Source organism: Macaca thibetana, chromosome 2, assembly GCF_024542745.1.
Source record: "Macaca thibetana thibetana isolate TM-01 chromosome 2, ASM2454274v1, whole genome shotgun sequence".
NCBI classification, from domain to species: Eukaryota; Metazoa; Chordata; class Mammalia; order Primates; family Cercopithecidae; genus Macaca; species Macaca thibetana.
Genome location: NC_065579.1, coordinates 49,048,397 through 49,074,954, shown reverse-complemented (window position 1 = coordinate 49,074,954; position 26,558 = coordinate 49,048,397). Strand labels below are relative to the sequence as shown.

The 26,558-nt window shown below is 34.6% G+C and overlaps 1 protein-coding gene and 1 non-coding gene across 3 annotated transcripts in view; one reads left to right on the top strand and one right to left on the bottom strand.

Annotated features, from left to right (window-relative positions):
- PLSCR5 (phospholipid scramblase family member 5) overlaps positions 1-15,045 on the top strand; it is a 29,887-nt gene extending 14,842 nt beyond the window's left edge. Inside the window, exons 6-8 of one of the 2 annotated variants that reach the window (XM_050782135.1) lie at positions 1,768-1,929; positions 5,451-5,533; positions 14,875-15,045. In XM_050782135.1, coding sequence (XP_050638092.1) covers positions 1,768-1,929; positions 5,451-5,489 — 201 coding nt within the window. In that variant the 3' untranslated portion in view covers positions 5,490-5,533; positions 14,875-15,045. Of the gene's footprint in view, positions 1-1,767; positions 1,930-5,450; positions 5,534-5,620; positions 5,727-14,874 lie in introns of those variants that run through there. The other variant, XM_050782134.1, reaches the window with a different exon arrangement.
- Positions 15,046-20,018: 4,973 nt separating this feature from the next.
- LOC126949396 (U6 spliceosomal RNA) lies at positions 20,019-20,129 on the bottom strand. The gene has a single exon (XR_007723702.1). It is a non-coding gene; the product is annotated as a U6 spliceosomal RNA (small nuclear RNA).
- Positions 20,130-26,558: the final 6,429 nt, after the last annotated feature.

Genomic DNA, 26,558 nt, shown 5'->3' with positions numbered 1-26,558 from the left:
AATGTAATCAGCCCATATTGTACATGCTAAGAATAGGAATATGTAAATCCAGAGATATAAAGTCCAAAGATTTTTAAAAAATAATATTACAAAATTTATCACCTTGGCCATCGTATCATATGTCATAGACCAGTGTAAGTATTATTCAAAATAATTTTAATAAATTTAATATAACAAAAGCATATTTAGCTAAATATAATTCTATGTGTTTTATGGACAAAGCTACTGTATCTCTTTGATTAGAATAGTAAATGTGTTGCGATTTTAATGTGTCCAAGACTTTGAACATCAAAAATTTTTGGACATATAGTTTTACTTTTTTAAGATAACCAATATTTCCTGATTTTGAAAATTAGCACTTCATTCTCTTTTCAGCATGTTTTATTAATGTAGAATCACAGGACACATGCCATAAAGCCAATAAATATAGTTTAGAATCACCTAAATTATGTATCTTCTTTCCTATGGCCCTTGTGATCACATATCCCAGTAGGTCTCATTTCAGCAGCATGTTGCATTAAAACAGCAGTAACTCAAAAGTTGTGTTTCCAAGACCTGCTAAGTTAGTTTTGTAAAAAACAAACAAACAAACAAACAAAAAATTAAAAAAAAACTTATATGTGTATGAATTGAATATTTAAAAAATAGAAAGTTGCAAATTTGATCTGCAGCCATATAAACTATCTTAACAGGTTGTCCTGGACATACATCTTAGGTAGAGGAGACAGCTTAATTGAAAGTGTATATTTATTTTTCATGCATTCATACATAAATATCTCAGCAAGGGCATTCAGTTCTCAGGATTTCAGGAAACACTATGCACATAAAATACCATGGAAATTTTGCAAACTGAACTGTTCTAACTTCACACTGTTCCCAAAGGATTTGGCATGACTTTCCTAAGAGTAATATGATTGAGAAAGATATTAAACATGAGTTTTAGCATTCATGCTATAGAAATGTCCTAAGTAACTCTCTCTATTCTCTATCTTTCACTACCCTGAAAAAAGTGATAGTTTCTCTTGAATTACTTTCAGCATCAGGATGGCAAGCAGAGTAAACAAACGAATAACTGATAAAGTTGATTTGTGAACTCCTTCTAGCTGAGAAGGACTGATAGACTTTGATGTCCAGTTGGTCTTAACTTCCTATGTGGCACATTAGCCAGGAGGACTTTTTTAATGTAAAATTGGATTTAGGATTTGTTACAAAGGATTGACCTAATAAATGTCTGAGTATAATATAAAAATGTGATTTAACAATGTCCAATAATATTTAAATGTTTTAATAATTATAAAATTTTAGCAACTGAAACTTGAAAGTTTACAAATTATGCCTAGAAATTCATTTAATTCCTCCTGAAATATTTTTCAAACATATCTTCTTTTATATTTTTAAGATACGGAATTCAGGTTTAAGATCTGGACCACAGGTAAAGAAATTGCCTTCATGCTTAGATAATTCAATTGAACTATGTACCTGCTGCCATCTTGTGGTGGCTGAGCCTTAATTATTTATCCTGCATACAAAAAAAGAAAAAGAATTATGATGGACTAGAAAACTGTCAGAAAAGCAAAGTTTCTAAAAAGTAAACTGAAAAGCTAAATTTACAAACCTATGCTTATATGATGGAATGAGTAACATGGAAGTGTCATTTGGAGATGACAAATAAAATAATTCAAATCTCTCATGAAATAAACATCCTTGGAAGTACAAAACCAACTTTTTTCACTTTCAAATTTAATACTCCTTATTTTCTTTCTAAAGGTGAAAACCATTAATGAAAAGCTTACAATTGGGAAGATTTCAAAGTACTGGTCAGGATTTGTAAATGATGTCTTCACAAATGCTGACAATTTTGGAATTCATGTTCCTGCAGATCTAGATGTAACAGTCAAAGCAGCCATGATCGGTGCCTGCTTTCTCTTTGTAAGTATAGGCTTCGAGAGCATGAGTGATTTGTTATTCTCCTTCTTGCTTGTTAATTACAATATAGCCTATTCCATTTACACAGTGTTTACCCCCAAAGAGTATATTTTATTCATAGAAAGATAGCTTAGGACCAATGTTCTTCAAAAATTAGAATTTAGAACCCTGCATTTCTGTTAGGCAGCCCCTCTCCAGTGATCTCATATCCCCTTTCTCAAAAACTGATACGCTATCCCATCCTCTTCATCATTTCCCTAAAAACCGAGTTTCCCCTTGCTTTTATGTTCAATTTAGATTTTTGGCTTATTTTCACTTTAACTAAAAAATATGCAAACATAAATATCACATGATTTATCCTGGGTAAAGTTCCAGACTGGTTCATTAAATGATAGTGAGCTAGATGATATTAAGGATGTTGCCTTCTCAATATGAACATAGATACATGAAATGATTTGATGAGTTAATAGGTACCAGTTGTCATTATTTCTAACATATTATGTTCCTGTTATTACTTTCCAACTTACAATTATATTGAAAACCTTTTCTTCTTTGGTGTATGGAGATTGATGATAGAAGAAAAGAAGTCAACTAATAACTGTGTCAAAATGCGTGACCTATATCCTGTTCTTAGTTTTCCCTCTAATATTTATCTAATTTCCTACTGCTTTCAATGCAGCCATAAAGACTTATGGAGTTTTTATTTTTTGATATATAAATGGCATGTATTTTTGACATGTATTTTTTATAAATACATAAAAATATGTGTATACACAGGCACACACATAAGTGATTAAAACAGCATAAGAGTTGAGAGTAGGTTGCAGACATTATGCCTTTTCCCCTAATTATATTAATGTGCATTTGCTAAAAACAAGGAATTTTTTTACACATCACAGTACTATTGTCAAAATCAGGCACTAAACACTGATTCAGTGCTATTATCTAATCTACAGACTTTATTCGGGTTGCACCGATTTCCCATAATGATGTCCTTTCTAACAATAGAAAATCCAAGATCATGAAGTATGTCCATTTTGTCACATCGCATTAGCTTCCTTTCACCTGGAACAGTTCTTAAGGGGGGTGTGTGTGTGCATGAACATGTGCACACTCATGTGCATTTTCCTGAGTCTCATAACACTGGCATTTTTGTTTTTGTTTTATTTTTGGAGATAGAGTCTCACTCTGTCGCCCAGGCTGGAGTGCAGTGGCGCAATCTTGGCTCACTGCAACCTCTGCCTCCCGGGTTCAAGTGATTCTCCTGCCTCAGCCTCCCGAGTAGCTGGTATTACAGGCATGTGCCACCACACCTAGTTAATTTTTTTTGTATTTTTAGTACAGACGGGGTTTCACTGTGTTAGCCAGGATGGTCTTGATCTTCTGACCTCGTGATCCGCCCGCCTTGGCCTCCCAAAGTGCTGGGATTACAGATGTGAGCCACCTTGCCCGACCGACATTGGCATTTTTTTAAGTGCATAAGCCAATTATTTTGTAAACTGTGGTCTAATTTCAGTTTGTGTCATGTTTAGATTCAGGTTATGCACTTTAGGTAAGCAAGAAATTTTTATAAAGCTTAAAGTCTTTCTCATGTTTTATTGTTTTCTGGGGTTTCAGAATGCTAAATCTGATTATTTACATTAATGCCCTACTTACTGAGTCTCTTCTAATGATATTTGGAAAATATATGAACTAAAAATTATTCCCGATGACTTCACTGATGGAAACTCAGAATTTAATACAGACGTAGATATACATATGCATATATACATATACATATACACATACATATACATGTATGTATATTATGATTATTTCTCCAGGATTTCGGAGGAATTATTTTAACTTACCTGTCTCCTATTATTGGTAGAAGGTGGAACTAACATCTATATAGTGCTAGGTTTTTAAACTGACTAAGTTGTCACTCTCAACTCCCATTTTCATCTGCAAATCTAACCAGTTCAGTCTATCTTGCCTGTTGCCTAATGTCATCTCTTCCATATTCTCCTCTATCCACTGGACAGTGCTTTTAACTTGTCACCCTTCCTTTGCTTGTTTTCCCATCTTTGATCATTCTGACTTCAACACCAACCCATCCACACACACACCCTTTCCCCAAGATCTTCATTAGGCCTTTCTGATTAAGCCCCTCACTTAACATTGGTATTTAGAAACCAATCATTTTTAACCTGCCCTACTCATCTATTTTACATAACAAGCTGATGGTTAAAATGTACTGCCGAAATTGGAACTACAATTCTCTGTATTTTAAACCTTACCAGTTTTTCTTATTGTTTCAGAACCCTCTAAACATATGTTCTTCTTGAAAAAGCATGTATTTCTTAGTCCATATGCTTTGAGAGATTGATGAGATGTAGGTTCCATAAAGGTTGATCTAGGTCATACTCAAAGTGTGGTACAAAGTGTAAGCATCTGCACCACCTAGAAGCTTGCTCAAAGCAAAGAATCTCAGATCCCACGCCAGATGCATCAGGACTTGCACTTGAAAAAGATGCCCAGGTGCTTCCTCTACGCACTATAAATTTAAGAAGCACTGATCTAGATAATACCCTAATCATCTAAAAGGATAACTTTTAAACTCCAGCATTTAAGGGAGAAATATGTTCACTGAGAATAGTTAATGACTCCCATTCATTTCTCTTTATTTCTTTTTACCATCGTATTGTAAAATACTTGCCTTTTCTTGCCAGCCAATATAGCTTTTAAAACTATTTCTTACATGTATTACCTAGGTAAATTACTTTGTTCTATATATAATTTTATAGAAAGAATTATGTTGTTTTTTTTAAATGCTGTTTCTATTTTATTCAGGTGAAAGCTTTAGAAAGCTGCTGGTATAAGGGTATTTCCTGATTTAAATACAAATCTAAATTCACAAATGAAATCTAATTTTTGGTCTCCTCTAGTTCCAGGCTACCACTTCACAACCCACCACTCCTCCAACTCACCACTCACTCTTTAAGTTCTCTCTGGTATAGTTTTTAGTACTCCCTCAACCACCTATTTGCTGACCACATTATCTGTGATAATAAATCTAATTTTTGTTCAAATATTGGTATCCATTATAACTTCCTACACTGACCCAGAATGCCTACTGTCTAATTCTGGAAAGGGTTTATCACCCAAAACTTTGACAATACTATGCAGAGTTAGATAAAGTTTCCAAGTTACTTATACTCTGAAAATTCAACATGAAAATAAAATGTCATGAAGCTTAAAACTTTTAAATTTTTATTTCCTGATAAATCATATAATACTGGAACACTTTGACAATACTATGCAGATTCAGATAAGGTTTGCAAGTTACTTATACTCTGAAAATTCAGCATGAAAATAAAATGTTGTAAAGCTTAAACTTTTTAAAGTTTTCTTCTTCTGATAAATCATAATACTGGAACACCGTTGGAAATACAATTGCTTTACAGAATCAAAGCTTGCATGTCAAACTTTTGATCTTGTTTTCTTTTTGTAAATTCACTTATATTCAGTTTATTTATTTGTAGGATTTTATGTTCTTTGAACATTCACTGGCTGGATTATAATAACCAAGATAATGAAAACAATAAAATATGCAGAGCGTATTTCAGTAAGTAAAAAGCAAGTTTAAATGATCTCTTTCCCTTTGAAGATGTCTATATTTGACGCTATCTAATTCTTTTTCATTTTCTTCTAGAAATCCCTTGGGCTCTGGATTTCATTTCTGAATGATTTGAGTGTTTGCTTTTCTGTAAAAAAAAAAAGTTAATTACTATATTTATTAAAACAGTTTAATGAGGCAATTATCTAGTTGTGAATGCATGATAGCTAAATATGTGATTACTGGCCTGAGCACAAGGTTGCTTTGAGAGATTACCATTCTTTCTTTTTATCCTTTTGAAGTTATTGCAATGGTAAGCATGAAAGATGAGAACTAAGGCTTGCAGTATCACTGATGAAAATTCAATGTTTAGAGAACACTTTGAAGTTTTTCTGGTACTAAGGCTGGTTACTAATCAAAAGCACTGAGTTTCTAAAACATTTTTTCAAAAGTAGTCCCTTTATACTTTGTTTATTAATCTTCTTATTGTAGTGAGATATTACTACTTTACACTGGAAAAGTTAAAAGCTGGGTAAATAATACATCTAAAGATGAAGAGGAAGATAGATGGTATGAATTCATTCTAGTGGTAAGAGGCACAGTTACATTCCGTAAAGAAACTAGTATTTACAAACCAAAGAATGCTTTATATACCTACTCATGCCAGAGATTTAAATAAGCATATAAACAGACCTCTAAGTCCTACAGTGTTGTCTGGCAGGAATTTTATCTATTTGCAGAGAAAATTCAGTCAGTTAAGGGATCTAAGGCTCTGAAAAATAGACAACTCAAGGACTTAAAAACAAGCAACAGAAACCAAATAAATAAAATCTTAATCCATGAGTCAAATGCAGATGTAAAAGAGTACAGTACATTCAATTAAATTAGTATCTTTCAATTCAACATTTATGGAGTTTTCCTGATCACTATCCACGAGTTATCAACATATTTCCAAAACCTACACAAAAGGAAAATTTGTTATGAATGACAATAATTATTCTCTCCCTTTTCCAAATGGAACAGATTTCTTTTAAGCAAGGCACCATGTAGCCATGTAGGCTCTGTTTTAGACTTACACAAATACTACCTACAGATTTATGTACATATAATGGTGTTTTGAGAAACTCCAGGCAATTCTTCACTTAGAAAAAGGGAATGCATGCTGAACATCTGTTACTAAGTTAGTCAAGTTAGAGTCATTTGAAATTAGGAGATGATCATTTCCTAGAAATAACATTATGGGTGGTAGTTAAATTCCCCAAAGAGCGCACAAATATCAATTCAGTTCTAGACTCTGGAGTAAGGGCTTCATGCTGTATAACATAAAAATGAAAAACTTCTTTCCCCCATATTCTGGTTCAGTATTCTTCAGTTAATTTGTCCTTATTTACACCTGAACCTTTTCTGACAATCCCTCCCTCCGACCTTTCGCATGTAAAGACTATATATTGCCTCAATCGACCATAACATATCTTGTACCTGAGGCAGAGTGGTTTAGGTATTAACTATCAAAAAATAACTGTATTTTAAAATCACATGCAAGCTTTCTCCCAGTCATACCATTTATTTTTTCAGTGTAACTGGTATCACCTTCATGCTGGAAGCAATGCAGTCATAGAAGGGAACAAAAGGCTTGTGTGCAATAGACATAACCTGGAATCTAGTTTCGCTCTTTGCCAGTACTGCAAACTTAAACTGTGATCTTTGGAGATCTCCTTGAGACTCTCGTATTACCTTGAAGAACTCTGGTGATGATGAAGGAGAGCTCAGCATTCCTTCCCTTTCCTCTTAATCTATTGCAACTCAAGTATATGGGATTTATGGTTTTCTTATAATCAGCTAAAGTAAATTACACTTTTAAAACTGATGCTTATTAACTAATAAAATGGAGGACAAATAACATGCCAGGCACCTTGCTTTATATAAATTTTTGGTAGGGTAACAAAATGAAATGACAGCAAAGGAAAATCAGACAGTATGAGGATGACTGCCTGGGAAATCATCTTCCCCCCTTCCCACCCAGCACCCCTGCTTCATGTCCCAAATTTTCTTACTAAAGATAATCTTGTTTTCCTATCTTCTCTTGTCGTTTACTTTTGATTTCTAAAATATAAGATTTTTATAACTGATGTCACAACAGCAACAGCTGAGATTTTCACCCTGGGGCAAAAATGGGAAAAAGAAAATATCATTTGTAAGTGCTGCATTTTACCATGATAAACTGCTTTGGAGGTTTTTTTAATATTAAATGAACCCTAAAACTATTGGACAGAGATTCAACACTTACACCTAAGGAAGACTCACTAAAGATTAAAATCCTTCTTAGAATATATCACTCATTTTTAAATTGGCTGCATTTAAATAAAAACCTGATGTACTGCTTTGATTCCGAGTTGGCATAGTAAAATAAACTGAGACCCATCCTGTCTCTCCTTTCTTATTAAAGGTAAAATTGATCTTCTTATCTCTTCTATGCTCTACTTTTCCCTTTTCCACCAAATGTAAGTCCATGAGAGACTAGCAAGACCTTATGATTTTTAGTGAAAAGCATGCAGCTCTAGAACAGGACTCATACTTGTACAACAGTGTTTCCTAGTGCACTACTGCTTCTTGTCCCCAGAACAACCCCAGAACACAGGCTCCAACTCTGTTTACTCCAACTCTGTTTACTGTGTTTACTGGGAAAGACTTGACCAGATTCACACACCTCTCATTCATTCATTCATTGAAATAAATATTTATTTACTTGCTCTTACATGCCAAATATCTAGACCCTTCTCTTATAGTGGTAACAGTTTAGTTGAAGAGATGGCTTTTAATCCAATAATGACAAGAACACATATTACATTTCAGATATGAGAAGTGTTTAATGGAGATGGACAAGATGCTAAGGTATGGCAATTTGACTTGGTCAGAGAAGGAGGGAGTGATGCTGGATTTAATTATTACTCAAATCAGTCTCCCTGAAAATTTGAAGGCTAGGGTTTTTCAAGAATCATTTGTCAAGCAAGGGGCTAGGGAATGGGTGCTGCTGATTGGCTGGGGATACAAACATAAGGGGTGTGGAAAATGGTCTTCATGCACTGAGTCCACTTCTGGGTGGAAGCCACAGAGGAATTGCTGGTCTAGGCAGGACCATTTGGTTATTTGAAGTGCAAAAGCCTGAAAAGACATTTCAAAAAGCCAAACTTAGTTTCTATAATAGTAATGGTACTTACAGGAATAACCGGGAAAGTTGTAAATCTTGTGACCTGCAGTATAATGGCTGGTAATCTTTTAATTACACCTGCATCTTAACAGAATTCAGGCCCCTCTCATCCTTTTAACCTGGTGGCCTTTCATTAGATTTATAGAGGCAGTTTTGTTCTGGGAAGGGCTCTTCTCTTTTAAACTACAAACTAAATTTTTCCAAAGTTCTTTGTCTCACAGCCAAGAAAATCAAGAATGCGACATGCCAAGGGTGAGGTTAGAACAACAGTTTAATAAGCAAAAGAAAGAGAGAAAGCTCTCTGCCTCAGAGAGGGGTCCCAGAAAAGGGTTGTCATTTTACAGTTGAATACAGAGGCTTTTATAAGAAACCAATGAGGGCTGGGCATCTAATTTGCATAAAGTGCAAATTTCTGGTAGCTCCACCCTGTCCTCCTAGTGTGCATGCAGGCTCTTACCTTGATTTACTCCATATTGCTTTGTTCCCCTTAATGCACGTGTGTCAGTGGATGGAATTTTCCTTTGCAGACATGTCTGGGCAAGTCAGTCGTGTGGCCTGTCTTATCTATGTAGTGTGGCCATGTCTTAGACAAGCTCTCCTGTGCAAGTTCCCTTATTTATGCTTGCAGGCTGTTCTTTTGTTTGAAAGAACTCAACCAAGGACCCACCCTAACTGACTGCCTGACCAGTTTCTCCCTACCTACTCTCTGTGAGCAAGAAAGGATTTCAGGCCTTTGCCATTTACTGACAGAGGAAATATTAAAAGAGGATCTGGTTTAGGGCAAAGAGCATGGGTTCAGTTTTAGTCATGGAAATTGCAATGCCTTTAAGTCTTTCAAAAAGAGATGTCAAAAAGAAAAGTGGGTATCTTTTCAACTAGAATATTTCTAAAAAGAGAAGTGAGTTTATGAGAACTATATGAACGCATTAAGATTTTAATACTTTCTGGTTTACTTCAAGGATGCTCCTAAAAATGTTTTAAATAATACACAGACAATCTTTTTTTTCATTTTCATTTATTTTATAATTGACCAATAAAAATATAATATTTATCATGTACAACATGATGTGCTGAAATATATCTATACATTGTAGAATGGCTAAGTTGAGCTAATTAACATAGGCATTATCTCACTTTTTTTTATGCTGGGAACACTTAAAATCTGCTCTTAGCAATTTTCAAGAATACAAAACATTGTATTCTAGAGTCACTCCTGAACTTTTTCTTATTCATTCACTTATTTAGCTAATGTTTTTGAAACCACTTCTATGTACTAGGCTCCATATCAGGCAATGGGGATATTATACTCAAAGGTACATTGTCCCTGCTTTAAACTCTCTTCAACAAATATTTCTGGAATGCATGCACTGTACTAGGCATCAATGCCAGCATTAAGTTATAGCAGTAAACAAAAGCAACAAGGTGCCTGCCTTTGTGGAGCTTACGTAGAATAGAGTTGATAGTAAACCAACAGGTAACAACATGATAAGGTTACCACAGATAATCACAAATATTGACAAGGAATCTACCACTCAATATCTAAAACAAAAAGCTAAACTTATTATGTGTTCAGGCAAGGGAGAACTGGTTTTGCAAGACACAATTTATAAGCAAAGAAGGTAAATTATATAGGGTTTTGGGAAAGTGTGGAGTTTAAATGATGGAGTATTGACCTTAGCTATGTAAATATGTTCACTATACTAATTGTTGACTGGCTGACCCTTAGGAATCTGTTCACTGGACTAAAGTTATTACTGATTATCTGATTTTCAGAAATTATGTGAAGAAGATGTTTCCGATTATCTTTCAGAAGCGTGTGTACTTTTGTAATCAATCATTGATTGATTAAACAGGTTTAATACTAGTTTTGATTGTTACTCGTTTGATTGTTAATGCAAAGGGTGAACAATCAATTATTTCCTAGGAGGATGAGAATTTTACACCCTCAAACCCATGAAAAAAAGTAATTCAGGGTAACAAAATAGAAATAGAACTGCTGTTACATTTTAGCATAGACGAGAAACAAGAAAGCAAGACTTAAGAATATTTAGGAAAAGAGTGTACCAGACAGATATAAAAGCAAATGCAGGGCAGGTGCAGTGGCTCAGGCCTGTAATCCCAGCACTTTGGCAGGCCAAGGTGAGTGGCTTGCCTGAGCTCTGGGGTTCTCAACCAGCCTGGGCAACATGGTGAAACTCCATCTCCACTAAAATACAAAAAATTAACTGGGCGTGGCAGCGTGCGCCTGTAGTCCCAGCTATTCGGGAGGCTGAAGTAGAACAATTTCTTGAACCTGGGAGGCCGAGATTGCAGTAAGCTGAGATCGCGCCACTGCACTTCAGCCTGGGTGACAGAGCAAGACTCCGTCTCAATTAAAAAAGAAAAAAAGAAAAAAAAAAAGGCAAATTCAAACGCTCTGAGTCGAGAGCAACTGGGCAAGTGTGAGAAGCACAGGAAGCCGGTATGGAGTACAGTAAACGAGAGAGAGAGAAATGAACAGCTGTAGGAAAAGTAGCCAGGGGTTAAATCACATACAGTCTTGCAAGGCAAGGTTAGGAAGAGGAAATGACAAAACTTGGCATTTCGTTAGATATGGAATGTAAAGGATTTTAAGAATTCTAGTATAAAAAATCAGTTCATTCCAATTTTTGTCATTAGAAACTGAAGGTATGGCCATGACACTCATAAGAACAGGTTCAATTCAGTGTTACGGGTGCTACAATAAAGAGAATTTACCACAAAGGCACAAAAAAAGGAAGCATCCAATATCATTTAAGGTAGAAGGTTAGTACCCCTAGAGAGTAGCTAACAAATAACCCATGAGTTGAATATGTGTCTTCCATGCTAGGTGGGGTCAAAGCTAGGAAGTGTTTGGCTGGGAGAACATTCCAAGCCAAGAGCGCAGCACAAACAAAGGCACAGAAGAGACAGAAATATAGTAGTCAAAATGAAGAATGAAGAGGATGCATAAGATCAGAATGTGCTTAATGAGGTCAGACTCTCTTGGGCTAGGCCACATCTTCCCACTCAGCTGTGCCCCAGGTATCCTCCAAGTAATGGTGCTAGATCATGATTCAAATAATATTTTCTTCTGAATTTATGTACTTTGTATTTGGCCAAAGCATCCTCTAGGGGCTTTGGCAATTGTTTAGAAACGGTAGTGAAACTCGGAAACTGAATCTGAGCGAATAGACAACTATTAAGGGGGAACAAAACAGTATTTTTCTGAAGCCATAATATCTTGAAGGAAGGAAGATAAAACTTGTCAAATAAATTAGACTTCCCTACAAAAGAGAGGTTTGGATAGATGATCTGAAGAATTCAGGTTGTAGCCTAGACAGGTTGCACACTGAAATTCTAATTCATTTGAGCCTTAATTAGAGGTTTACAGACCTATTATTTTTAGATTTGTTATATTTTATTTTCAAAACGAAAACAAACTGAAGAAATAACATAAACATTTACTATTTCATAATTTACTCTCATTACTGTTTTGTAAGTTTTATATTATTGTTTCTTTAATTGCTAAAATAAGGTGAAATGAAATTATTGTTTATCATATTTTGACTTTTCAAATTAAGCATTTTTTCCTTTCTCTACACTTTGATTTTTATCATTTCTCCTTACATTGTGTTTTGCTCATCTTAGAAGAAAAAATTCTTTTTTTCTTTTTAATAAAATTTCTCTAAATAAATGTAAATGGATTTTGTCTATTTCTTATGCTGTGAAATTTTTGGCATTAAAAATAGGTGGGAATTGTACTTAGTGACATGTATTGTGGTTCATTCCAACTGTCTAGGTGTTAAATTTAGGCATCACTTATTTAAATAATTTGAATTGAATAATTTAAGTAATCTATAATATATCTTAAAAAGAAAGAAATTTTCATTAAAAATCTTGTCAAAGAAATGGAAAAAACTAACTAGTTTTAACTAACTGAGCCTCTATTTTATGACTGCCTGCCAAATATTATTATCAGCATTATTGAAAATGCATTTCAAGGCATTTTTGATTTAATTATAAATATATTGTATTTTTAAAAACAATTACAATAGAACTATAAGAGATTTCAAATATTAAAATTTGATATTTTGCCTGAAACAAAATTAAAATGCAATAAGACTATTTGTTTCACAAATACATAAAGCCTAGCATTAATGAGCATTATGAGACACTGGGCTAGACTTCTTACATACATTTCTCATCTAATTCCAGTGCCACACATTATAAGCCCAAAGGTATAGATGAAAAAAATCAATGCTCAGGAAGGTTAAGTAACTTGCCAGATTTTACAAAACTGTTAGCTTTTTGTCGACCTTCCAGAATGAAGAATATGAGTGGGCAGGAAATGGCACGATGAAATAACTGCTAAAATAAAATAAAATGAGAATCCAAAAAACTAGGGGAGAGGTGCTTTTATTCCTTTAAGACCTGAATTAATAATATTCTCATCAATATTATGTGCTGTCTCTATTTAGAAAGGTAACATATAAACAACTTTAAATCTTTCATCCACTGATCGTATATCTGTGGTGTTATTCTGTGGATATCTTTTTGGTTATTATTCCATATAATCGATGAAGTAGCTAATGTGTAAGCCTGAAAAAATACCTTTGAGAAAAAGTTTACATTATATTGGATTATTTAATTTAAAAAACTTTATTAAACATAAAAGATTTGGAAAATATTTTCCAATATCAATAAATCATAAATGTGGTTTTGGTCTACCATTTCATTGCTTCTTCAGTATTAATTGTAGCTTAACCAAATAATAAAAGAAAATAAAATGTCAGTATTCATTTTGGCACCTGCATTATATACTTAAGTACATCGAATGTTTTAAACTATACCATATTTTTAATTACGTTGAAGGCTAGCTGTAGAAAATACACAGAAAGACTAATAGAGAAATTAAACAGTTCTTACTTTTTAAATCCAGTTACATATGCCTAGGTAATATACACGTTTAATAAGTCTTTCATACTGCAGATGGCAGCAACACTTCACATTGTGATGACATTGCTTAGCTACACCAGCAGAATCTTGAAAATACAAATTTCTATTGAGCATTCATTTTGTTCTTTCTGTAATCCGGGAAATAAAACACATCAATTTTGTATGTAGAAGGGTGAAATTTGATGTTATGTTTTTAATAAACTGAGAAACACTGTATTTGTTGATGGATTATGCACATGGTGAGAGTTTAGTAATTATTATTTTTAATGAGCAGACTGAATTGATGGACAATTTCCATCAATTTAGTGAATGCATATATTCCTATTTTTCTAAGGAAACTGAGTAACGTTGGCTTATCAAATAGTTAAATAAAAGCACCATAAAATCAAGCATATAATTGAAAGTAGAGTCCCAACTCTGATTTTCTATTTGTCACTTAAGAGTTAAATCATCAGTATACAAAATCTAAAATTATTTAAAGTTATGCAGAAAATCCACTCATTTTTGATCATTTGTATGTTGCATCTTGATCACCTTCAGAGGAAATTTGTAGGCCAAGCCAAGACACATCCATAGAGTCAAGTTCCAGTTTGGTGACTCAAGGTCATCCAGCAAGTGTGAGTAGGTCTAACAATGGATACGAATGCCCCACCATTTTAAATAGGCTTTTAAGATAGCAAGGTGATACGAACACAAAACCATAATAAATATTCTATCTAGAGTTAGGGTCTGGGTCAGAAGCAAGGAAAAGCAATATAAATGTAGAAAAGTCAACTTATTCTATGTTGACTTTTAACCCAGGTTAAACGTTTAAATAGCATAGCTATTTTTTAAAAATATCCATACCCAGACCTCATTCTGTATCAATTAAGTCAAAATCCCCAAGAGTATCTTTTAAGTCACTTAATTCTTTTTTTTAAATGACTAGTAATTCTAACATACAACCAGTGTCATAAACAACTTCTTTTCTAATGCTGACAAAATAGTATAACTTCTATTTTTAAGTCCAGATCCAAAATTTGGCTTTCAAATGCTTTAGTAACCAGTGTCTGGTTTACTTACATAGACTTTCCTTTAGCCTGAGACTTTATATTATAGTACTATAATGCCCCTCTGGAGTCCCATTATAGATCTCTACCCTATTATCTTTAAGCAATAATAACAATGATATCATCTTATTTTTAAGAATTCTTTAGAATATTTCAAAGCACTTCCACACATATGACTGGCCTGCATTGGACCTCACAAGAAAACAGAGGGTTTCAGTTGTACATACCATCAGAGATGACCAGGTACAACCTCTGTATACTGAAGACTTAGAAAATGAGAAATATAAAAACTAAATTACTTTGTTTTACTTTGTGCCCACAAGTCTTTCTACTATACAAGAGTATGTATAAAAAGACTATACATAAATATATAAAATGCTCACCATGGTAAATTGTTTAATAAATTATGGTTTATACATAGAACGGAGTTCTCTTTTCTTAAAATGAGATTTTTAGATGATAAAATACATAGAGAGATAGACAGGATGGAAATTATAATATAGGTGGTAAAGGAAAAGCATTTACTTTGCATGTATGCAGAACTATGATTCAATTCTTGTAAAATTAAAAACTAATTACATATAATGTGTGTGTGTGCATGTGTGTGAGAGAGAGAGAGAGAGAGAGAGAAGTGGAAAAGGTTAAATTTCTTAATTGCTACAGCAGAAGCACAGGTATGCAAATCACGTAAAAGCCATATTGATTTATTTAAGATATACATTTAAAAGAATGCCAGCCCGGACATAGATCTGCTCTAAGGTATTTCAAATTAGTGGCTCACCTTTCAAAACCATGAGATAACTTTTTTGATCAACAGAAATATTGTAAAGATTTGAGAGAAGTATTAAGCTCCTAGATCTAACTCTGGGGAACCCGTATGATTGTGATCAAATTCAGAACAACACATATTTTCTTGTGGAAAATAAGTTCTTCCTGAGGGCTGTTCGTAAATTTAACTTAGACAATCTTAATGAGTGAGGTTATTCTGGCCTACAAAACACAGCTGGGAGAAATAGACATGCAATCATAAATAGGAATGTGTCTTCCTGATTCTTGGCAGCCAAGTTCCAGAAACACAGTTACTGGCTCTCACAGTCTCTCAGTACAAATAGGAAGAATTACAGGAACTAAGACAGTTTGGTTCTTAGTAGAAATTTAAAAAAAAAAAAAGCCATACATAGTCCAGAAATATAATGATGCTTACTCTATATGGAAAGTTAATTTATGATAAAAGGATGTTTTCAAAGGAATAAGTCAATAAATAAATGACTATTTATTCATTGAATAATCATTCAATAAACTCTGGTAAGGAAAACCTTAGCCAACATGGAGCCACTTTTGTTTAGCTAGTGCATTTCCAGACTCCCTTTTGTCCATATCAATCTCAGAGGCTAAATGTGTGGTCTGTGTGTGTGATAGAGAGAGAAAGAAAGAGAAAAAGGAATATGAAAATGTTATGTTCCTTACTTGCTACAGCAGAAGAACAGGTACACAATTATCTAAAAGCCATGTAAGATGTTTTTGATATATGTTTAAAAGCATGATAGCTAGATTATAGTTCTACTCTACAGCCCTACGTCTATTACTTTCTCAGCTTCCTTGTATCTAGGGGCCCCATGTAGTCAGGTATTGTCAATGAAACATAACCATAACTGTATTAGGACTTTTAGTAAAGCATTTACTTCTCTGTAAAAAGGGGAAGATGTTGCCGGTTCTATTTTTCTGATTACTTCTTCCTCCAGGGAACACAATGTGATACCTGAAAACAGAGCATTGATCTTGTGTGAACAAGTGAACAAGCCAATACTCTAAAGGTGTAAACTAAAAACCACAGAAGGAACACAGGTCTTTGATGATACGATGAAATTGTTTTCCCTGTCCTGGACTACCTACCTCCAAAATTCTTAGCTGAGACCATTAAGGTGTTATTGCTTAAGTCACAAGTGTTCAGGTACACTGTAACATGAAGCTGAAAAGATTGTTATCTAATACGACCAGTTAGAAAAATTAAAATATGATTTTAGGCCACATACAAATATAAATCTAGATATAAAAATAGAGAAGTAGAATTCAACATTAACATTCCTTTTATGCAATAAATTAAAAAACAACTACGGCAAATGAAAACTAAGACAATTGAAAAAAAAGCTTGCAATATAAAAGAAGACACAGTGCTTATCCATAATGAGGAAAGAGCTTCTGCAAATATATGAGACAAATATACTGAAAGAAAATAGGAAAAGCACAGGAACATAAAAATCACTAAAAGACAGTATTAATGGCCAGTAAAAATAAAATTATGTTCAAAGTATCTGTTAAAGAAATGAATCAGAATAAAAGATTCAAAAATTTGAATTATCCATTGTTATCAAAGATTCAAGAAAGTATATATACTTGGCAGTAAGGTAAATTGATACAACTAATCAGGAGAGAAAATTTGCTTCAAGTGCATTGATTCTAAATATATATTTTAGTCCAGTAAGCAATTTTGCCTGTAGATTTGCTAAGTAATCACAAAAGCTTTCAAAGATGTGTCAGGGTGCTTGCTGCAACATTGTTTTAATATTCTCAGTAAAATCAATGAAGACATACTAATGTTCACCAATGGTGACTTAGTTAATAAATTATTGTTCAAACATAGAATGGAATCATCTCCTCTTAACAATGAAATAGATTGGTAGCCAAGTAGATGGGAGTGGAAGGGAAGGAAGCAGGGATGAAAAGTATCTGTAATATTGTTGGTAAAGGAAAACCAAGCCCTTTTCAGAGCATGTGAACACTGAAATGAAATTGAATGAAATGAAATAATACATTTAAAATGTTAATAAACAAAAATAATTACATGTACACTAAATAGGGCATTCTAAAATTCAAAAATCTAGAATGCATACCAAAATTTTGACAGTAAATATTTCAATATAGGGTCAGGCATAATGGGGGAAATTAAATATTACTTTAAATAATTCTGTGTTTTTAAATTTTTGAACAATAAACCCATTTAATATATAGATATAAAAATACATATAAGCACACACACGGCTCATACACAATCGTTAAAGTACAACTATTTTTAAAAATAATTATTCAGATTTGCCTCATAAGGAAAACCTTGTGACATTTGAATTCATAGGAAAAAAAGTTAAGAATAAAATTTTTAAAAATAATGTTTCTTTTCTATATGACTACTGTCAACCTTTCTCTTCAGTTGTTTCTAAATGAATCCATCTTTGGTACATATCTATTTCATTTTTTCATTGATTTATTTGTCAAAATGTCTAACTCATAAAGATGGATAAATTTTCCTGGGATTTATCATACTACCCAACATATTAGAATCTCAGCTGTTAGTATTTTATTTCACAAAATTCAGTGGTTATTTGATTTGATATGGGATAAATCCAACATGAGAACTCAAGGTGGGAAAGATATATTCATCCTTTTTAAAAAGTGTTTTAAATTGTTATATTTATGGGTGCATTGTAGGTGTATAATTTATGGGGATGTGTGTGTCCTTTCATCAAAATAATAAATAGGACAAAATATATACTCTGAAATTACTTGGTATCTGATTTACCATCAATGCATACTGTAATACTTTCATTACTAGTTTATTTTACAGCACGTAAGTGCAGTAAGAAGAGAAGTTGAGAAGGTGGAATTCATTTCTTAATGTACTGGTCTTGAGGTGCTTATGGAACATCAAAGTCCAGAAAATTTGCAAGTACCTGCCAGGAGAATGCTCTAGCTTAAAGTTTTGAACTTAGAAATTTAAACCATGAGTGCATGACGTAAAACCTTGAAGCTATATAGCAGGAAAAGATAAGTGTCAAAAGTGGAAGAAAGCCCTGGGACACCATACTTTCAAGAATAGAAGAGTCCACAAGGGACAGAGCAAAACTGCCTAGAGAATAGCAGGAAAAACAAAAGTCTGATGCTTTAGAAATTAAGAGAGGAGAGATTTCTATAAAGTGGGCAGTGATTAACCAGGCTAAATGCTACAGCAAGTTAACAAAAAAGATAGGATTTAGTTATTTCCTTTGGATTTAGATCTTAGAATATTATTAGGCCTTGGAGAAGGCAGTTTAAATTTATTTTGTTGAGGGTCCTAATTTAATGCATCTGGGCAAAATGAAAAGCAAGAAAGCAGATAAACTAGGTGACTTTTAAAAATACAAGAAAAATAACTTAGAATTAACATAAAAAGTTAATAACAATCACGATGATCTGGGAGAGGGTAACACTGCCAGGTCGTAATGAAGCCGGGACTATTTTATTTTGCTGCAGAGGAATTACCAGAAATATAAACGAAGTCCAGAGAATAATAATATAAAAACAGCTCAATAACCCTGTTATTCTAGTAAGAGTGAGGTACTTATTCCAGAATCAAAAGCCTGCACATTCTGTTAATCATGAGTTAAAAGATTAAGCTCAGATATAATTTTTCTGGGGTTATAGAAAAAACACAAAGAAAAATAAAGAATGAGATAAAGAATTAGAGCTTCTAACTTTGAATAAATTCCTCTGTATGGGTTGCATGCAAACCCAGATGTCATGGTTCCATATTAGATTTTAGAAAATATAATTTATCAATTAAAGTTAGCAGTAGAACCTAATTATAGAATTAGAAAATAATTTAGAGCAGAATGTAGTCTGGATATTCACATATTGTATTTACATTAAAATTGTATCTGTTATTCTAAGGGAAGAAATTATTTCTTCTTGTGTATTCACAACTGTCATTATCTTATTCCTAAACCTGCTTATTCTCCCTGACACCATCCAGTCTATCCTACAATCCATTCTCCATATAATTGCTAGATTAATCTTTTTTCTTTTTTTTTTTTTTTTTTGAGATGGAGTCTCCTCTGTCTCCAGGCAGGAGTGCAGTGGTGTGATCTCGGCTCATTGCCACCTCTACCTCCCGGGTTCAAGTGATTCTCCTGCCTCAGCCTCCCGAGTTGCTGGGACTACAGTTTTGTATTTTTGTTGTTGTTGGGGTTTTTGTTTTGTTTTTGTTTTTTTCGGTATTTTAGTAGAGATGGGGTTTCACCATGTTGGCCAGGATGGTCTCGATCTCCTGACCTGGTGACCCGCCCTCCTCAGCTTCCCAAAGTGCTGGAATTACAGGCACTAGCCACCACACCTGGCGTAGACTGATCTTTTAAAACTAAGTGTCTGAAAGTGCCTTTTAAAGTTCAAAATGGCGCAATGAAAATAACTTGTCTCTCCTCTCTCCTAAGTCCCCAATACAATTATAGCAAATGCAAATGATGATAGACAAAACAACCTCTCAAATTTGCATCACAAATTTGTGTGTCATCCTTGTGCAGGGGCCATGCTAATCTTCTCTGTATCGTTCCAATTTTGGTATATGTGCTGCCAAAGCAAGCACAGGATATTTTTAAAAAGATACTCATAAATTCTAGGCTGAAATTCCAAGTCATATTGGAACACTGATGGATCGAGGAATATGTGAACCTATCAGTCAGATTAAATGTGTACATGCGAACAGTCTATGATGAAGAAAAGTCCTTATCCCAGGGAGCTACCTGGCTCAAAGGCAGCAATACCATGCAAGGTGGGAGTACGAAGAACAACTAAAAACAGAGTTAATTGAAAGTCTGTCTAATGAAATACGCTAGTCAGGTGTCCCACACCAACCTCACTGCTAGCCTCTTCCTTGTCTCAATGAACACTAAGCCTAAGCAGCCAAGCATTATACTTTCAGGAATCCAAATTAGTACTCTTATTGAATCTTAATTAATTGCACAGGGAGAACCAAGATTTTGAAGTTTCTGGAATGGCTTCCCACGCCAAAGGAAGAAGTTCTCCTCATTTTAGCATCCAAAGAGTGATTTCCTCATCTGCTCACCCTAATTGCGATAAGCACAGTCTCTACCTTGGTTCCCAATCCTAGTCCTACTAGTGGGAGAGATCTAGTAGAAAAATGGACAACAGTATATAAAACGGAGAAAAATAACAAGAGTCACCAGTCTTCCATTCTTAAATATAAGTGAACTAAGAACCACTACATATATGAAGCATAGAAAACCAAGATAACCAAAACATAGCTGACCAATGAAGAAACAAATGTAAATCAAAAAACATAAAAAAACTTTAAAAACAAAGTTTTACTGTATTTTGAGGAATTTGAAGAATTAATACATTCATTAAGGAAGAAAAAAGGGTCTGAAAAATAAATAAAAGGAAATGTAAATTACACATGCAATATAAACATATTACTATGTTCCTGGAACAGCTATGATTTAGTATAATCCAAAGAAAATTTTTATTTTCTATTTGAATTAAGAGTTTTCACTCCCTTTCCAGGAAATATTTTAATATAAGTGTTGGTAAGAAGCATAATCTACAAATTACAAATATTATGTCTTTTCATTCTCAAATAAAGGTAAGTATCAGCAATAAAGACATCACTAACCAAAACAAGAAAAAGTAATCAAAACATGTAGATTTCACATAAACAAATGTATAATCAGTTGCTGACTATTTTGCTTACATATGCTTAATAAATGCACCAGTCACTCTGCACTTTGGCACAAGAATTAGGAGCCAGATTTGTGTATTAGTAAAAGAAAATAAAACAGAATCTTAATTTTTTGCTTTATTTCATAATACTATAAAAGAAAGAAAAGGAAAATTATAAATGTATAATCCACATGAGTGATTCATGAACTGTCACAAGTAATTGACAAACTGCTAGTTGTTTTCTTAGATATTAGTATTACTTTTCTGAAGCAAATATAAAATTCTGTCATATATATATTATAAAACATTTTCAGCTATAGGAAATTAATGTTATCTCCTTCTTACCCACAGTCTTTAATAACCACTATGAATGAACTACTCACCTTTTCCATGAGATTGAATGTATGGAAACATTATTGTATTGCTTTGTATTATAAATAACATAGATTTTGCAAAAATAAATATTATAAGTAAAGTAGAATGGATTTTTAAAAACATGTATTCAATAATTATAAAATGATTTACAGTGACTGACTCTTAAAGTAAACTCTTTGCTATGACTTATGATTCTTTCTCATTGTGGGAGGTAAAACATATTTCAACTCTTGATATTCAAGTTGTAATTCTATCCCTTTGTTCTCATAAAATAGGGTCCACCATGTGCATTTATGACTGCAACAGACATTTATATAGGCACATCACTCACTGTGTTTATGCCTGGTTGTATCTTCCAGAGAATACCAAAATGTAAATCTCTTTGCAAGATGGAATGTTTCAGTTATTCAGACTGCAAATTGAACAGCTGTGAGGGCTGAGGAATTATCAAAAATCACCACACAGGATGCAGATTTTAATTCCTGCCCTTCATACATTTATGTACAATTACAAAAACAAGAAAACAAAAACAAATCTGCACATGTATTAGCCTACAAGAGAGGGAGGCAGTGAAACCTCAAGGTTAAAAAGTTGAAATATCAGTATAACACCTTTCAAATTTAATTCTGAAGCAAAAAGAATGACATCTTAATTTTAAATCTCAGCCTGACTAACTTTATTCAAATTTAACTATGCTTGAGGCACTCTGATTTCCCTGCATTCATTTATGCTTTTCCATCTCCCTTAGTACACTTTTTTTTTCTGTTTTTCTACTGGTCCGAATACTCTTCATATTTAGTTTTTGTTTTTATTTTTGAGGCAGGGTCTCACTCTGTCACCCATGCTGGAGGGCAGTTGTGTGATTACAGCTTATTGCAGCCCTGACTTCTGGGCTTAAGAAATCTTCCCACCTCATCCTCCTTGAATAGCTGAGACCATAGACACATGCCAGGATGCCCGGCTAATATTTTGTTGTTGTTGTGTTTTTGATTGTTTGTTTGTTTGTTTGTTTGGAGAAATGGGATCTCAGTATCTTGCTCAGGCTAGTCTCAAACTCCTGTCCTCAACCTATTCTCACCAAGCTTCGTGAAATACTGAACAGGCATAAGCCACTATGCCTGATTCACTTTATCTTTTAATGTCAACATAGTTTCTGCCTCAAACTTGTTCTCTAATTTTTTTCCAGTGTGTGTTACTTTCTCCATTCACTTCATGCAAAAAAAAAAAAAATGCAATGATAAGTTTATTATGAAATTACCATATTCTACTGTGTATTACAGCTATTTACTTTCTGTCCCTGATGCACTTTCTTTATTAGACTGTGAGCTTGTTCTGGGCAGGATTTGACTCAGAACCATTTTCCTGTCTGTTCCCCATGGTGTCAAGAACACTGTGCTTTGGATATAATTAATTTCCATAAAGATCAATTGTCTTATTGTAGAACAGATGAAAATGTAAGCAGATACTTGTAATAGCTAAGACTTGACTAATATTCATCATTGAAATTTCAAAATGGAGAGTATGTCAATCTTCCATCACAACCATCCATGTAAAATGAACAAACAAACAAACAGGAGTTTTACATAACTACAAGCTCAGGTAACTGCCTAGAAAGCCAGATGTTTACCGAGATGAACTGACAGAAATATATGTCCATAACATAGGGGTAGCTATTGCATTGCATGTGTCAATAATTGATTTGGTTTGGCTGTGTCCCCACTCAAATTTTACCTTGAAATGTAATAATTTTCATGTGTCAAGGGTGGGGCCAGGTGGAGATAATTGAAAAATGGGGTCAGTTTCCCTCATATTGTTCTTCTGGTAGTGAATAAGTCTCATGAAATTTGATGGTTTTATAAGTAGAAGTACCCCTGCACAAGCTCTCTTTCCTGCCACCATGTAAGATGTCCCTTTGCTCTTCTTTAATCTTCTGCCATGATTTGTGAGGCCTCCCCAATCATGTGGAACTGTGAGTCCATCAAACCTCTTTCCTTTATAAATTTCCTTTATACCAGTCTCAGGTATGTCTTTGTTAGCAGCATCAGAGTAGACTGATACAGTAAATTGGCACAGGGTAGTGGGGTGTTGCTGTAAAGATACCCAAAAATGTGGAAGTGACTTTGGAACTAGATAACAAGAAAGGATTGGAACAGTTTGGAAGACTCCAAAGAAGACACAAAAATGTGGGAAAGTTTGGAACCTCCTAGAGACTTGTCAAATGGCTTTGACCAAAATGGTGATAGTGATATGGGCAATAAGGTCCAGGTTGATGTGGTCTCAGATGGAGATGAGAAACTTGTTGGAACTGGAGCAAAGGTGACTCTTGCTATGTTTTAGCAAAGAGACTGGTGGCATTTGCTCCTGCCCTAGAGATCTGTGGAACTTTGAACTTGAGAGAAATGATTTAGGCCATCTGGTAGAAGAAATTTCTAAGCAGCAAGGTGTTAAAGAGGTGACTTGAGTACTGTTAAAAGCATTTGGTTTTATGCATTCACAAAGATATGGTTCGGAATTGAAACTTATGTTGAAAAAAGAAGCAGAGCATAAAAGTTCAGAACATTTGCAGCCTGACAATGTGATAGAAAACAAATACTCATGTTCTGACGAGAAATTCAAGCCAGCTGCAGAAATTCTCATACGTAACAAGGAGCCAAATGTTAATCACCAAGACAATGGGAAAAATGTCCACAGGGCAGTACAGAGGTCTTCACAGCTGCCCTTCCCATTACAAACTGGGGACCTAGGATGAAAAAATGGTTTCCATAGGCTGGGCCAGGGCCTTGTTGTTTTATGCAATCTCAGGACTTTGTTCCCTGCATCCCAGCTGTGGCTAAAAGGAGCCGATGTAGAGCTCAGGCCGTTGCTTCAGAGTGTGCAAGCCCTAAGTCTTGGTGGCTTACATGCAATGTTAGGCCTGCAGGTACATGAAAGTCAAGAATTGAGGTTTGAGAACCTCCATTTAGATTTCACAGGATGTATATAAACGCCTGGATGTTGAGGTAGAAGTTTGCTGCGAGAGTGGAGCCCTCACTGCTAGGGCAGTGTGGAAGGGAAATGTGGGGTGGCAGCCCCCACGCAGCATCCCCACTGAGGCACTGCCTAGTGGAGCTATGAGAAGAGGGCCACTGTCCTCCAGACCCCAGAATGGTAGATCCACTGACAGTTTGCACTGTGCTCCTGGAAAAGCTGCAGTCAGTCAAAGCCGGCCCAGGGAAGCAGCCGGAAGGGGGGCTTAACCCTGCAAAGCCACAAGGACAGAGTTCCCAAGACCATGGGAACCCACCTCTTGCATCAGTATAACCTGGATGTGAGACATGGAGTCAAAGGGGATCATTTTGGAGCTTTCAGATTTTACTGCCTCACTGGATTTCAGACTTGTGTGGGGCCTGCAACCTCTTCGTTTTTGCCAATTTCTGCCATTTGAAATGCATGTAATTACCCAATGTCTATACCCTCATTGTATCTAGGAAGTAGCTAACTTGCTTTTGATTTTACAGGCTCATAGGCAGAGGAACTTGCCTTGTCTCAAATGAGACTCTGGACTGTGGACTTTTGAGTTAATGCTGAAATAAATCCAGATGTTGGGTGACTGTTGGGAAGCGTGATTGGTTTTGAAATGTGAGAATATGAGATATGGGAGGGTCTAGGGCAGAATGATATGGTTTGGCTGTGTCCCCACCCACATCTCATCTTGAATTACAATAATCTTCAGGTGTCAAGGGCGGGGCCAGGTAGAGATAATTGAATCACAGTGGTGGTTTACCCCATATTGTTCTCATAGTAGTGAATAAGCTTCACGAGATCTGATGGTTTTATAAACAAAAGCTCCCCTGCACAAGGTATCTTGTCCACTACCATGTAAGATGTGTCTTTGTTCTTCCTTTGTCTTCTGCCATGATTGTGAGGCCTCCCCAGCCATGAGCAACTGTGAGTCCATTAAACCTCTTTCCTATAAATTACCTAGTCTCCATTAGGCCTTTATTAACATTGTGAGAACAGACTAATACAATGATATTACATCTTGGATGTTACAAGCACTACGATTATTTTTACTTCAGTAGTAAAATATCTAAACTGTAGTTTTAGAATTTGGAACACATAAATATAACATACATTATAAAACATAAAATGGGTTTGGGCAATATTAAAATATGAGTGTCACTCAGTAACTTAAAAACAGAATCTTAAGGTGTATTAACTGCCCAATTTTATGTCTATTCAATAGATAAACAGGTTATTCATTGATTGACACATGGGAGGACTAAATAATACATATTCACTATTCTGATGATATTTCTAGGAGACAAAAAAATTGGTAATAGAACATAAAAAAAGTTCTGTGGAGAAATTGAATAGTTAAAGAACAAAAAGAAACCTCTACAAATTTTGGAAATACCTCACAGAATCATATTTTAAACAAATCACCACATGGTGTGGAAAATTGATGGACAAACCCTGCTGCTGAGATCTGCTATTTTACTTCCTCTGGCATAAATATAATATACTATCTGAAAATCCCCAGACATTTAAGAAAGATCTCAGAAAAACTAAAATCAAAACATAAAAGAAACAGAGACATTGCAAGTAGCAAGAAAAAAAGTGGGGGAAAATCCCAATTAATAATTAATATCTTGTGGAATATTAAAAAAAAAAAAAAACCTACCTAACAAGGATAAGAAACTTTTTTTTTGAGACAAAGTCTCGTTCTGTTGCCAGGCTGGAGTGCAGTGTCACAATCTTGGCTCACTGCAACCTCCACCTCCTAGGTTCAAGCCATTTTTCTGCCTCAGCCTCCCAAGTAGCTAGAACTACAGGCGCATGCCACCCATGCTCAGCTAATTTTTGTATTTTTAGTAGAGAACAGGGTTTCACCATATTGACCAGGATGGTCTTGATCTCTTGACCTCATGATCTGCCCACCTTGGCCTCCCAAAGTGCTGGGATTACAGGCATGAGCCAC